At 38.0% G+C, this 14,834-nt stretch overlaps 1 protein-coding gene across 29 annotated transcripts in view; it reads right to left on the minus strand.

Moving 5' to 3' along the window:
- Positions 1-13,447, minus strand: part of cep192 (centrosomal protein 192) — a 164,265-nt gene extending 150,818 nt beyond the window's left edge. For 8 of the 29 annotated variants that reach the window (XR_015510918.1, XR_015510916.1, XM_087286559.1 and 5 more), the window contains exons 1-11: positions 13,249-13,447; positions 12,760-12,904; positions 6,979-7,086; positions 4,600-4,757; positions 4,445-4,467; positions 4,222-4,357; positions 2,579-2,691; positions 2,406-2,486; positions 2,079-2,222; positions 1,325-1,478; positions 1,058-1,239 (exon numbers count right to left, since the gene is read on the minus strand). Coding sequence is in view for 24 of the 29 variants with exons in the window: in XM_087286559.1 (XP_087142685.1) it covers positions 1,058-1,239; positions 1,325-1,478; positions 2,079-2,222; positions 2,406-2,486; positions 2,579-2,691; positions 4,222-4,357; positions 4,445-4,467; positions 4,600-4,757; positions 6,979-7,086; positions 12,760-12,878 (1,218 nt within the window). In the remaining 5 variants the exon portion in view is untranslated. The remainder of the gene's footprint in view (positions 1-1,057; positions 1,240-1,324; positions 1,479-2,078; positions 2,223-2,405; positions 2,487-2,578; positions 2,692-4,221; positions 4,358-4,444; positions 4,468-4,599; positions 4,758-6,978; positions 7,087-12,759; positions 12,905-13,248) is intronic. The other 21 variants (XR_015510921.1, XM_087286573.1, XM_087286571.1 and 18 more) reach the window with 3 other exon arrangements.
- Positions 13,448-14,834: the final 1,387 nt, after the last annotated feature.

Raw genomic sequence — 14,834 nt, forward strand, 5'->3', positions numbered from 1 at the left:
TCATTATCATGTCAGACAATTTGACACCTAACCTAACAAGTTGGGGTCGATTTAAAAGATAATCCAAAACCAATCGTATAGCTGTTCTGTGTATAATAAAAATTTATCAACAAAACGTGTTTAAATTCTAATAAAAGCGCAAGAAAAATATAAATATACATAATTTTGACAACTAACTGTTGTTTCCAAATGACTATAATTATTGCTTAATATTGAAAGCCGGGCATCATCTACTCCTACATGCTTTCTGTAAGCGGACACCTGTGTACTTAAATGACTGAGAATGATCGTTTCTAAGCATTTCATTATATGTAATGTTAAAACAATGGGTCTCAAATTATTAACACCATGAATAGAAACAATACATGATGTCTTCAACATGATAGGTATTTTGATTATGACAAAAAAAATCAATATGGAGAAGAAAACCCAGATGATCAGCACACGTTTTCAAAACTCTTGGGTGAATACCATCAGGACCTGCAGCTATACCTACAGCAGGGTCCTGTGTTTCTTGGTGGAATGCTGTGAACGGAAGACTGAAGATTGTGCTGGGTTACATTTATTAGCCTTTAGCTCAACTACATAGCTGAGAGCCAGTTTCTGCCTTCTGTTAAGCAAAGATTTAAAAAAAAAAATGATTTTATGCAAACTCTGAATCATAGAGGTCCTCTTTAATACACTTTGTTAAGCATTTTAATTTAAGAGACTTTGACATCCATAAACTATGACCTCATAAAATTATAATTTCTAACTCAAGTATAAATAAAACCTTTTGTGAGTTTTCTGTTGTTGAACTGTTAAAGCAGGGGTCACCAATCTCAGTCCTGGAGGGCCTGTGTCCCTGCAGGGTTTAGTTTCAACTTGCTTCAACACACCTGCCTGAGTGTTTCAAGTATGCATATAAGATCTTGATTAGCTGTTCAGGTGTGTTTAATTAGGGTTGGAGCTAAAATCTGCAAGACACCGGCCTTCCAGGAACAAGTTTGGTGATCCCTGGTTTAAAGCTTGGAAGGAAGGAATTTAGTGTTGATAAATCAACTGCCACTGACTTTACCTGGCTATTAACCATGCCTGATCTGGTCAGCAGAGACTGAATCTGATCATCGTCTCTGTTCTCTCCACTTCCACCGACAATCCCTAGACCACGAAGCACATCACCGGTGCTCTGGATGGCGGTGGGTAGCAATGAAGCAACAGATATGCCACCATTTTCTTCTTCGCTTCTTGCTCCATTTCCTTACACCACAGATAAACACATTAAGATATTTACTTTTTTTCTTCTTTTTTATGACATACCATTTTTTAATCAACTTCCATTTACCAGTAAAAGGCAAGCTGATGATTTGCTCCTCTGCTGGGCAGTAACCCTCAATACCTGTGCTGGTCTTTGTGTTCTCCCCTCCAGCTGGCAAATCATCATCAGAACTCCCACCTTCCAATCCTGGTCGAAAATGGGGCAGATGGCCCTCCCAAACCTGATCAAATACAAATAAAATGCAAAAAAAAAACAAAAAAAAAAACAATATAATACAAGTAGTAGCATGGTTTCCGCCACATTCATTCTTCTATGGCAGGGCGCCACACCAAAATTCATCCCGGCTGTATTACAGCTTCTCATTCAAAACATTAAATTTTTTTAATAGTGGGTAATAATTGCACCAAAACGTAATAAAGGATAAGTGAACTATAATAGCGCAAACTTTTCTGTAACCATAGTAGAACTGTGCGTCATTTGTTTACCCTTTAAGGTGACGTGCTGGCTGACAGGTGCGTGATGCGTGAGGCCAGCAAACACGACGTATAGCCGTTTCACTTAACTTCAGGATGCATTAATGCTACTCTGTAGGTCTATTGGAGACATTCATAAACATTCCTAGCAAATCTAATAAATACTGGAGACATACTCGTTACATAAACGCATTAAATCGCAACCTGCAGCGTTTGATTGAGATCACACATGAAGATCTGCGCGCTCTTGAAGCGGCTTATATTTGAGGGGGCGTGCAAGAAGTTTTGTGCACGAGCAGAGGAAATCGGCGCACAAGCACAGAGAGTGAGTAGGACCAAAGACTAACCTGTTGTCTAGAGGTGCAACCAAATCTTTCCCTGCCATGGTCCTGATAAGTCTCCAATTCATCATCTGTATCCACTTGTTCACTTACAGGACTGGAATCCATACCTGTAGCTGCCAGGCGAACATCAGCCATGTGAGTATTCCTCTGTAGTGTAACAAAAGCAAAATATTCAGACGACTGAGATATTCAGTACATATTAGAAATGCTGCAAAACTCCATATAAAAATAAACTCATATTCACAATATTTTGCACATAAATTTGTACACACAAGCAGCATGCATTAAAGTAAATGTTTCACTGATTTGATTAAGAAGATCAGCTCATACTTTGTTGAAGTCAACCTGCAAACTTTGCCAGTTCCTTTCTGACTCAGTGGAGTTGTGTTGGGATGAACTGGAAGGCAACTCCTACAACAGAAACGTAGTGTAATATTACAATTTATAATATTAACAACAACAAATCATAAGCTTTTGTACATAAACAGCAAAATATAACCTACTACAGAGATTTCTTGTCCTTCTACTCTGCCTCTCTGCATTACAGGGGGTATTAACTTGTTGAAGTACAGTTCCAGTTCCTCATCATGGAGTTGGGTGACGTCAATGTCATCATCTAAGTGACAAACAGTTCTTTAAAATAAGAAAAGCTACAATGCCTTACCTTGCTTTAGAACTAGATCCCTTTAAACCCCATGCTATCCAGACTGCTTCAAACTGGTGTGGTTAAAAGAGAAAACCATATAAGTGACTGCTACTTAAATGAAACAAAACAGTGTGAAGAAGCTTTTTTATCCTCTTATCTTTTTCTTACTTTTCCAGGACTTTAAAGTCAATTTTCATGACCTAATGTTTGATGTAATGTCTACATATAGGTGGTAAATCACAAAAAACGTTTACATTTATTCCAGCATATCATAAAACATGCAATAGTTTCCAATTTATTTTCATATCTATGTAAAATAGATGATGCTTACACAGCACTCATAATGTGAGAGCATGTTTTTGGCCAAGAAAAGAAAAGAAGGGAAAACAACTAACCTCCATTCCAATATACATATATTTGTCAAACTAACTTTAGATAGTCTTAAGTGTCTCAAACTAGTAATAGTAGGTAAAACTACTTCTATTATAAAGCCGTGAACACATTGCACTTTTCGCTACTTAGACTTCCATTCATTGGCATGTGAATGCGGCAGACTAGAAACAGCAGGTGCAACAATTTTCGCATTTCACTGCATTCGAAAGTTCAAGCTTAGTGAATTCTTACCTGCGAAATCCCATCGGGTGATTGCGTGAGACCAATAGAAGATAATTTAAAATAAGAAATTAAAAATATAGAGCAATGGCTCACTTTTATTAATGTCTAATCATATTGTTTAACATATTGTTTTTTTTTAATCAAACGTCTCCGTGTCACAACAAATCGATTATGAAATTCGTACGGATTAAACACTTGCCCATTTTAGCAGACAAACTAGGCTGCATGAACTTTTAATTAGCCTACATTAGTAACAGTTAATTTTGTTACGGTATGAACTTAATCCTAGGAAAGGCAAAAATAAATGAATAAAATTAAGACCTTTGTAACAAAATCCAAAACTTTTTATACCAACTTCAAGGCTATTAAGGCCTTAATTTGAGATGATCAAATTTAAGACTTTTTTAATGCTTTTAAGACCACGTGGGTACTCTGAAGACTGGCCGCTGGCCCCGAGTAAGACCCATTTGGCCCGGTCACTGTGGTATGACATTGGAAACGCAATAATTGTATTGTCCAGTCCAGTATATTAATTCCATTTGATTTGACCCATATGGTACCTGCCGTGCCCCGTTTATTGACTTCTGATTTAACCTTACAATAGCAGTGCTTTTCATGACCCTTGAGGTGAATATTTTGTATTTTCTTCTTTAAAAAAAAACTAAAAACATCCTCCTATTAAACACTAAACCAAGATGTAAAGTTCTTATTTTATCCTCATTTGTAAGTGGCTTTCACTTTTATTTTACCACTCTGAATAATGCTTATTTCTTTGGTTTAAAAGTATTCAAGGAAGGTTTGAGGATTAAATTATTGCTTGGTTTTAAAAACAAATCACAGCAAATAACAATTTACTTTATTTTGCTGTAAAATGCTTCAACCAACCTGTCATATCACTGTTCATGCTATCTAAAGACATAAGTTTCTCATTGGCCAGAAAGCTGGAGAAACTATCACTGCACTTCTCACTGTCGGTTTCTTCGCCGTCTTCTTCCTCCAATATCACTTGGAACACAGTGGCCTATGAAAAAACAAACAGAACAACCATGGTATGGACAGAAACACACTGTAGAGTAAAATGCGTCAATAAATATGAATAACGTGGTACCTCAGCTGCCATTGTGTCTTTGTCTGCAAATTGAGAGAATGACAGAAGATCACATGAGGTCTAATGAAAGAAATTATACTGTCCTATACAATAATATATTAAACAAGATATTATTTGACAATAATGACTTAAAAAGAAAACAGTAAGGTACACACCAGTAGTTCGAAGAGGAACAGAATTTGATACAAGAAGCGGAACCGCCCCTCCAGATGATGATGATTTGGTAAAAGCAGCAGATTCGGTTTCATCAAAATTAACATTGACAAGCAGGTCAGAGAATCGATTTGCAGCAATGAATTCATCTATACTGTCTCTATAAGAAAAAAAAAGGAAAAACAGTTTTCAAACATCTATGGCTGATAAAATAATGATAAACAGTAAACAATTTATAGGGGACATATGTAGAGAGCCTTGAGGCTTTAGTGAAGTCACATCCACAACGATTAAACAATTAAGATTGTTTTATAACAAATAATAATACAAATAATTTGGAACTTATGATGTGTCCATGTTGCAGTAATTAGAACTGATAATTCACCTTCCTTCTTTGCTGTAAATTACTGCAATCCTTTACGAATGTGTCACTTAAAGAGCCCATATTATGAGTCTTTGAAAATGCCCCTCCAAGTAGTGTGTAACACAGCTCTAAGTGAAGTGAAATATCCAGCTAAGGCTTAAATCTGTAAGAGTACAGTGTTTAAACATGTTGATTCATTTATAAAAGAGTCGACTCATAGTGCTTCAAACGAGTCGCCATGACGTACGAACGAAACCAAGTTATTCACGTGCACGCGCAAACACGGGAGATTTGAAACCTGCGGCCCCGCCCTCTGACACAGATACCCACACACACACACACACAAACACACACACACACACACACACACAAACATGCAGGTCGATTGAAGTCACTGCAGATGGATATATTGAGTCTCTACCCAAAGATGAAACCTCAGCATAAGCCCAGCTTTAAGCAGTTGGAAACTACAGGAAACTTCTGGAAACTACATGCTACAAAGAATACTTCGTTTGTTAAAGGAAGGATCAGTAAAGACATGTCAGGACATGCATCGGTTTCTTCCTCCATTTCTCAAGTGTAAGTACGTGCGATTAAAGTTGCCTCGTTTACTCTAGCTTGCAAATATATTTAGTTGTGATTTGTTACTTGTAACCGTGTGTACTGTCTCAGGTTAACTTGTTATATTCTCATATTGTGTGCAAAGCCACGTTAAAAACGCGACGCGTGCTGCTTTGTTTACGTTCCCGTGGAGGAGTGTAATGTGTGTGTTTTGAGTTTCTGCTCAATAAAATAGCTAGTCGTCTGTATTTACATTCATCCACTGGCAGCTAAACTCCACGCCTTACACTATCGAGCGTATATACACTCTGACTACTTCTATATTGTTGATTAGCTGCTGGCTATTCGCTCTGTCTCTGGCTGAAAGCAGTTAGTGTCAACCAATCGCAGCAGACTGTCATCGGTCCAATCAGCGCAGATTAGCTTCGCGCTAAGGAGGGGTTTGGGAACAAATGAGTCACTGGACGATTCATACGGGAGTCGCTGGACCATGAAAGTGTTTTTTGACCTTGCATGCATATTAGACTGTTGTTGGGGACCCTTACAACCAAAATATGACCCTATTTCATGTATTATATGGGCTCTTTAATGACAGCTCATTACCTACATGTGATCTTGCAGATATCATTCACAATGATGTAGTCGTTAAATTAACTAATCTAGCATTTTCTCTTAGCAACATCAGATGATTCAGAAACTAATTCACTGTAATAACATTTTGAAATGTTATTTCTCAAAGAAGAGAACATCATCAGGGCTCGAAATTGCGACCATTTTGGTCGCATATGCGCCTGAAATTTAACCTATGCGACCTCATAATATATTTGGGAGCATGTGTGCGACTGCATATAATGGCTGTAGTGCGACCTGTTTTTTTTTTCTTCTTTCTAAAAACGTGCTTCCTTGCCGCTATATTGGTTCATATATTAGCTGTCAATCACGCAAGACTTTTCGCTGTCAGATGACGGGGAGCTTTTGTGACTGTGTGGATTGCAAACGACTGAAGAGTGAAAAGTACACAGAATCTCAATGCGTTTCATTCACTGCGTGTTCAGCGCAAATGTCCGCTAAATGTACAATCTAATACTGTACACACCATCGCCTTTACTAAATTTAAACTGATGCGGCTTATAACACAGAACAGTATTGCGCGAGTGGTCATCGCAAGAATCCTGCTCTTAATTTTCTATTTAATTATGACTGCTTTGCAGCTTTCAGCCTTAAATTGAATGATTTATTATAATCTTTTGTTTGTTTTGTAGCAGAAGTAGTATTTATTAAATTGACATGCATATAAAAACAATGGTACATCATAAGACCAAGCCCCTATAAATAGTCAAAGCATGTCCTACCTCTGTTTTCTCTCCACTTTAAGCATTAGCACATCCAATCGCCGTAACTTTAAACAATTGATAACTGATTTGTGAAACAAATATAAAAAAAATGTGATACTTACAAATCTTCCTTGAGACTAAGAGCTATTTTTTCCTTGCTTCCATCAGATCCTTGAGAATGCATGCGTGACTGTGCTTCCTCCAGATATGATGCTTGGACATCAGTTACTCTGAAAGAGACAAAATGGACTTTAAGGTGCCTTATTATACCCCTTTTTCAAGATTTAAGTTAAGCCTTTTGTGTTTCCAGAATGTGTCTGTAAAGTTTCAGCTCAAAACACCCATCAGATTATTTATTAAACATTAAGGCCTGGCAACACAGAGACGTTTTTTTGCTCAGGTTTTCTGTCGACGTTTAACGCCTCGTGACTAAATGAAGGCGTCAATGTGATCGTGCACACCAACGCGCAAAACGTCAGGCGCAAAAGCGGCATGCTCATTTTTTTGTTTTGATGCGCCGCGTCAAAACCTTCTCCACCAATCAGATCGGCACTTCTATACATGTGCATGGAGCTGCTAAAGCTACAGTAAACAGCACTTGGAGGGACTCAAGCACAAAACTGTCAATGCGAGCGCACATTGAAGAAGATGCCCAGAGGCGATATGAACGTGGAGCTGCCTATTGCTCTGTGAACAATAATCATTTCTTCATCGCTGGAGCTGCTGTGTGAACTAGAGATGCGCGGATGGCGGTTACAGCCGCGGAATCCGCGGATTAACCGCGGATCGGGCGGATGACGTGACGAAAAATAATATTTGAATTAAATTCGGGCGGGTGGTGGGCGGTTGTACTGTTTTTGTACACATAGCTGGCGCACCAACGAAAAAGCCTAGGACTGACTTCACAGAATGAGAGGAGGAATCGGATACACTAATTCTGGATGAAGTACAGAAGTATTCCTCTACAAAATTAAGAATAGACGGATCAGCAGAGGAAAATCTACTTTCCTTTTGGGAGAAACAAGGCAGTCATTCCCACGTCTACAGCACCTTGCCAAGAGAATTCTATGCATTCCAGCAACAAGTGCTGCGAGCGAGCGCTCCTTCAGTGCAGCAGGGCGCATTAGAGGCCAGGCGCTCTCGTCTGAATGTTGAAATGATGTGTCAAAATGCGTTTTCTATTAGGCTACTATAATAAAAAAAAATGTACAGTACAGTGCGTTTCATTTAGGCTATTTATTTATTTATTTTTGTCCCTGTGCACCGATTGGAGACGGAGTTCACTGCTAATATTCTGAGAGCTTTATAGGGTGCTTCTCATTTCTTATTTGTGTATCCTCGTTTCCTTCCCTTGCTTTCTTTCCTCATCTTTCCACCCCTATAGGACGCGAGGGAAAGACGCAAAAAAAAAAAAAAAACTCAAGGACCGAGGAATCGAATCAAGTGAAAAGACACGTCCTCGTATTGTTTAGCGTCACTTCAAAGCGTCAATTAATGCTGGATTTGACTTGCACGTTTGAATTAACTGCATGTCATTAAAGTCATTCTCTATTTTCTAATAATCAATAAAGAAACATTCATTTAATAATAAAAAGGAATAAGCCATTCAAATAAAGAGCTCAGTCAGCAGATGGCAGGCGGGTGCGGTTTTAAAATTTGGTCAAAAATGTTAGTGCGGATGGATGGCGGACGGATGATGAGTTTTATGATGCGGTTGCGGATGAAATAATAGCCCATCCGCGCATCTCTAGTGTGAACCATTCATGCTTGTTTGAGTCACCAGTAACTTTAACAATAAGCATGTGAACTTTCCTCCTTTTCTTCTGTTATAAGCGGGTGTCAGAAGCTTAAAGTTGTGTAGCACCACCAAACGTCAAGGAGTGATTTTGCATCCTCTTTTGGTTGACGCCAGTGAAAATCGTTTGGGTTTGAATACGGAAAAACGTCTCGTAAAACGCTGATGATAAAAGCAAACGAGAAGCGTCTCGGTGTGTAGGAGCCTTTAAGTGTATATTGGACGTTTAAGCTGTTTTGACTTTGTAGCTGTTTTTGTGTCTGTGACTTTTATGACTATGAGCTTCTTCTCCCTGCCCACCGTTCCTATGTGTGTGTCAGAGCCAAAGAGATCGCTCACTATTGCTAGGATGGATGCAGTACATAAGCAGTGCCAATGACGTTAATCAAATTATGTACTACAGTGCATCCGGAAAGTATTCAAAGAGCTTCACTTTTTCCACATTTTTCTATGTTACAAATCTGTGGGAAGCTCTAAAATCAGTAGGGGTGTCAAAATTAATTGTTTCTTCAGTGCACCGCGAACCAGACGCGGACAATAAGGTATCGGTTCAGTAATAATCATAACCGGTTATTACTATTAGTACTGACGTCATTTATCTCCTATGCGCTCTGTCGCGAGGGAGGTGAGCGCGAGTATTTACAACACTCAGCCAACTCAGGGCCGGCCCGTGGCATAGGCAGTATAGGCAAATGCTAAGGGTGCTGTATATCCAGAGGGGCGCCAGAAATGAGCGCGGTTCAGTTGGTTTTGTTTTCGATATTCCTGACACACATTCAGTTATAGACTGCAATAACTCAAAAAACTCTTACCCTAAAAAGATCTAAGGTTGTTTTTTTTGTTTTTTTTCGCTCAACATTACGAGCACTGCTCCGTTTAAGCCCTCGCAATATGTGTTTAGCCGGGAGAGCTCGCGCTGAGAGGAGCTCTCAGTAAGGGACTGTCGGAAAAGTGCTTCTTTTTTTCGTTTTTCTGCTCCGCTCAGCGCGAGCTCTCCCTTTTGCGAGGTGTGTGTGTGTTTGTTTCTTTGGTGCTGTCTATGTTTGTGTACAGTATGTGTTTGAATCAGAGACAGTGTGGTGCTGTGTGTCTGTGTGTTTATACAGACAGCTTGTTATAGCCTCCCCGCTAAAATATAACACTGTATATGGAAAGCATCGTCAATGCACCGTGATGCACCGAGATATCGAATTGAACTGAAGGCATGATAATCGTAACCGAAGCGAAACGTGAGACCAGTATAGGTTCACACCTCTAAAAATCAGCCTATATTCTGGCAAAAAATATGATTGCTGAGCAAATAAATGGATAAGTCAACCTGCATATTTTTTCATCCAAGTTGACATTAAAGTCATCTGTTTTGACAGATTCCTATAAGGGGCCTGTTTCAGTAAGGAGGCTCAACCAACTCAGAGTTTAAACTTAAACTCTGAGTTGATTTACAGAGAGATTTTTCCATTTCAGAATAGCGGATCAGAGTTGGGTCAATCAACTCAGAGTGAAGCGCACAAACTGCAACTATAAAAAAGCATTATCAATATAGCGCAGATATTACAAGTGACCATGGCAACATCTTAAAAAAAAAAAGAGATCACCATTTCTTTCTCCAGCTGAACTTGATGTGCTCATGCGAAGTTATAGCAAATATGATATATTTTAAAAAGCAACACCGCTGCATCAGCAAAACAGCTAGCATAGGAAAACAGCTGCTCAAGTTCATTCGTATTTTTAAATTTAAAGTATTTAAATAAGTATAATTAAATAAGTAATGATATGTGTGACATTTATAAATTTTACACACGTTCCCACTTTTATACTTGTTGATCAGTGTTTTAATAGATTTGTAAGTGCACTTGTGTGTCTGCCTTTTATAATTGATTAAGTGATTGAGGTTGATATGACATTTAGAAAGTAAGCAGAACTAAACAATAGCTTTTAGAAAGAATAATAATCCCATTAATCTAGTTAAAGTATATGTCAAAGGTCAGGGAATTTAAGCTTATTATTTATTGAAAATGGACAAGCCATTCTCGTACGAAACGTTCTTTGTGTGACTGAAATGTAGGCAATAGTTAGGTTTCCATCCAAATATATTAATTAAATTTCTGCGCAAAACAGGAATATCAAAGATGTGCGAATAAAGCAACTTTTCCATCCAACGTGTCAAAGATAACAAAATCGCCCTGCTCTTTTCTTTATTTAATAAATGTACTTGCGCCTCAGAAGACAATCCTGATACACAATGAACGCGTGGGGGCGTTTGAAGCCATATGAGACGCGAAGAACAGACGCTCGACACGCTCCAGATGCTCTGGAGGTCATTTTTAATAAAATAACATCAATACCAAAATGGTTAGGCATTGAATGACCAAAACAACATTTAAGATGTATTACAATGCACTCAGCCTGCTGGTTTGTCTATTCGCAGACATTTTCATCATCATATGATCTCTTATAACAAACCTTTTTTTTTTTGCACATACTGTAATTTGTTCAGTAAAAGTTTCCATCGTAGTTTAGGCACATCTTTTCTATCGAATAAAAGATTATCCTACTCAGTTATGCATGTTTTTTATGCAATTTTTCAAAAGTTATGTGCATCAAAACGTTTCAATCAATCATTTTTATGTGCATCTTCAAAATGAGCTTTAAAATAGGTGGGTGGAAACGTAAGGCGAGAAATACCGCTCCGTCTTTTGAAAAAGGAGAGGAGACAGACAGAAACTCTTAAAAAGAGTTTAGAGAATAAAACCTGCTCCTGACCAGGTTAGGCTCACAGAGTAAGTTACCACGGTTAAAGTTACCTCTCTTTAGAAACAGGCTTGACTTACCCTGCTTTTTCAAAACTTGCCATTTTGAAATGAAAAAACCCAGAGTTTCTCTCATTTTAGGGTTAAAATACTCAGTTACTGCAGTAGTTGATTGTCTTCAGAAGCATTTTTTGTTGTGCTGGTTGAAAGTCTCTTCACAGTCTAATAGTAATGATTACAGTAAATGATCTAAATATATTTATATGTATTCTTATATTTTAAGTAAGGCATAAAGCAAAAAAAATGTTCATCCAATTAAATAGTCGGACTGACATGTCTCATAATTCTGATAAGTAACCCAATCTGTCTGTCAGCAAATGCAGATTTGAACAACTGCACAGCCGTTTGTACGCAGCTCTGCCGACCGCCGTGCATTCACGAGAGAGAGCATGTGTGCGATCAGTAAAAACCTGCTGAATCAAAACTTTTTAAAAACCTAAATCAATATTGGAGTTACCTTTGCATGCTGGAGAAAGGATGACACCATGGCTGAAGGATTTCTCTTAGACAGTTAATGTTCTGTTTTAAAACTGTTTTAGCTTCACGCAAAGCTGATGTAACGTTAGATGTTGTTGTTAAAAATGGGTTATATCTTCACAGAAGTGTTGTTAATCCACTAAAATCTTTCAATTAAATAGTCTTATCAATCTTTCAGTTTCATAAGGGACCTTTTACAGCATCGATGTAGTGGATTTTAATTAGTTTTAACAGCAAAACACAAGTAAATACAGCTATTCCGCCTTGTCTCTCTCTATATTGTTTATCATGCAGCTCTAAATACTTGCTCTGAAATAGCATGTCAGTTTGGCTTGCACGCCGCCGGACAAGCACTAGTCGCTTTTAACACATGAGAGAGGGTTATTTTGCGGTGCTCGTGTTTCAGGAGGCCTGGCTTTAGATGAAAGGGGAGGGACTGAGATTCAGAGATTTATGCTAAGCTGTTAGCATTGTGGAAGATCACCTACTGCACCTTTATCCTACTTTCTGAAACGGGCCCCAGATCTGGCAGATTCCTGTCACATTTTTTCACACCTGGACAGGCATTAAACATTTAGAGGAACATCTGCATCTTATCTACGGACCATTAAGCAGCATTTTTGTTTAATAGTAGTTTTAAAAAAAGATTCACCAATTGCTGTGTTGATAAATATTTATTTAAATAAAAAAAATTATCTCAACATTATGCAAATTCAATGATTCTCTCAGTAACATATTAATACTAATAATACTTAATATTTTCTAATAAAGAAGGAACTGAGAAAAACAACATTGCTAAGGAAGCTAGGATAGACACTCACCTGTTGTCTATTGACGGTCTAATTTTAGCCACGGTGGAGGCGGCCATGGGCATCCCAAGCGAAGCATTTGAAAGAAAGCTAGGAAAAGGCTCCTCCTCAATGTTTTGGGTGTTCTCCATATCTTTGATACTCACTGACACGGGGACTTCACCACATAAGGAGAGACCAAATAAGTAATTAAATTAGAAAATTAAACAAATAAAGTCAGGCTTACAACGTGAATCGGCCATATAACAAAACAAAATATGCCAAAACAGGCTGTTTGGCACAAATAGCGTGACGTTACAATAAACGATGCGCGATGAACACTTGCAGAATTAAAGTTAGGATACAGTCTTTATCAGTTTACATTTACTGTTAACGTTAAGAGGAAAAAAACAACGATCGTGCCATAAAGTAACTTTAAAACGTCATTTAAACAGAAACTTCCTTTTATCAGTGCTAAGATGTGCTTCTTTGGCCAGTCGTTATCTGATCGCGAAAACTTACCATGCGAAGAAAAGCAGCATCTAAAGTTACCTCTTTGAGCGTATTTCGATAATCCAATTCACACAAACATAGCGCCGAAACCCCAATCAATACAAAGACATGTTGCACTTAAAATCAACAGTCAAGTTAACTTGAAGTGAAGCCATTACGACAGAAGCCCGCCTCTAGTTTTCTTTTTGGATGGGCGGGTGCTTGAACTAACGGATCATTTCATTGGAGGATGAAATCTCTTCCTCTTCTTCGTCTTCTTTTTCTTCTTCTCCTTCTTGTTTTACGGCGGGTGGCATCCAACTTTAAGATGCATTACCGCCACCTACTACTGTAGAATGACTATGAGTATTATACAATTGGTATATCTATTTATATTCTATATATTAGCGCGGTTTCCTTCAAAAGTGATATTAAATAGTTATAGTTCCCTGTTCAGCTGAGTATTGGATTTGCTTCTATTGTTTACTACTGTATTTTCCTGAATATTTCTTTTTCATTATTATATTTCTGACATTGACTTAATATATGATCTACCGACTCTTCTACTGGACAGTAATCACATAAGCCAGTAGGAAGTTTCCCAATTATATGTAAAGTTTTATTTAACGTAGTGTGCCCTGGTCAGTGGCGAATTGCATTGGCAAAACGGCCGATCGCCCAGATCGGGAGACAAAAAGGGAGAGAAAAAAAGCCAGTAAAAGCTTTGAGATATGATTTACTTTATGCAAGTGTATTAATTTAAAATGGTATGCACGATAAAAGAAACAAAAAAATACCAAAGCAAAAAGAACTGTTAATTATTTTAAAGCCTTAAATTTAGTTATATATATATATATATATATATATATATATATATATATATATATATTAGGGATGTAACGGTATCAGAATTTCACGGTACGGTAATACCTCGGTATGAATGTCACGGTACGGTATTTATTGAATCATTTACAGGAAAAAAAAAAAACTTTTGAAAATACTCCAAAAAAGTGCCAAAAGTGTCAATGACATACAAATTAGCCATCTATCTGTTAGCTTTGAAACAGGAACTTCAATTTTAATAACAAAAAATTATTAAACCATGTAAAAAAATAAAGTTTCAATTTAGTAGTGTTGAAAACTCATCACATTCAACATTTAATCACTCACTCACTTAGATAGAGATGGGTTTAAAGGAAAATTATCATATAACTGTAATCTGGTAAGCTGGTATCTCTGGGTATTTACAATGTCCCCTGCAACAGAAAAAACCCCTCTCATTTGGGACTGAGGATTCTGGGACAAGAGAGATATGACTTGGCCCATGTTGACAGCAGTGGGGTAACGTTGTGCATTGTCTTTCCCCCACTTGAGAGGACAAACCATGAGTGAGATAGAGGTCTCTTTGCGGTACAAGTCAATGTCTGCATCAATCTGAACAGTGCTGTGTTTCTGCAGTCCCCATGACTGTTATAAGTCGTATTCCCCAACTTGCAGGCACGTGCACACATAGGGCTCAACCTGTGCAGTGCACATGCCCTTTTTAGTCTTGGATAGAAAATGCCCTTCCAAAACGATCAAAAGTGCCCCCGCGACGCGACACAACCTCTGTCCAG

This window comes from Danio rerio, chromosome 16 (assembly GCF_052040795.2).
Source record: "Danio rerio strain M-AB ecotype USA chromosome 16, GRCz13ab, whole genome shotgun sequence".
NCBI lineage: Eukaryota > Metazoa > Chordata > Actinopteri > Cypriniformes > Danionidae > Danio > Danio rerio.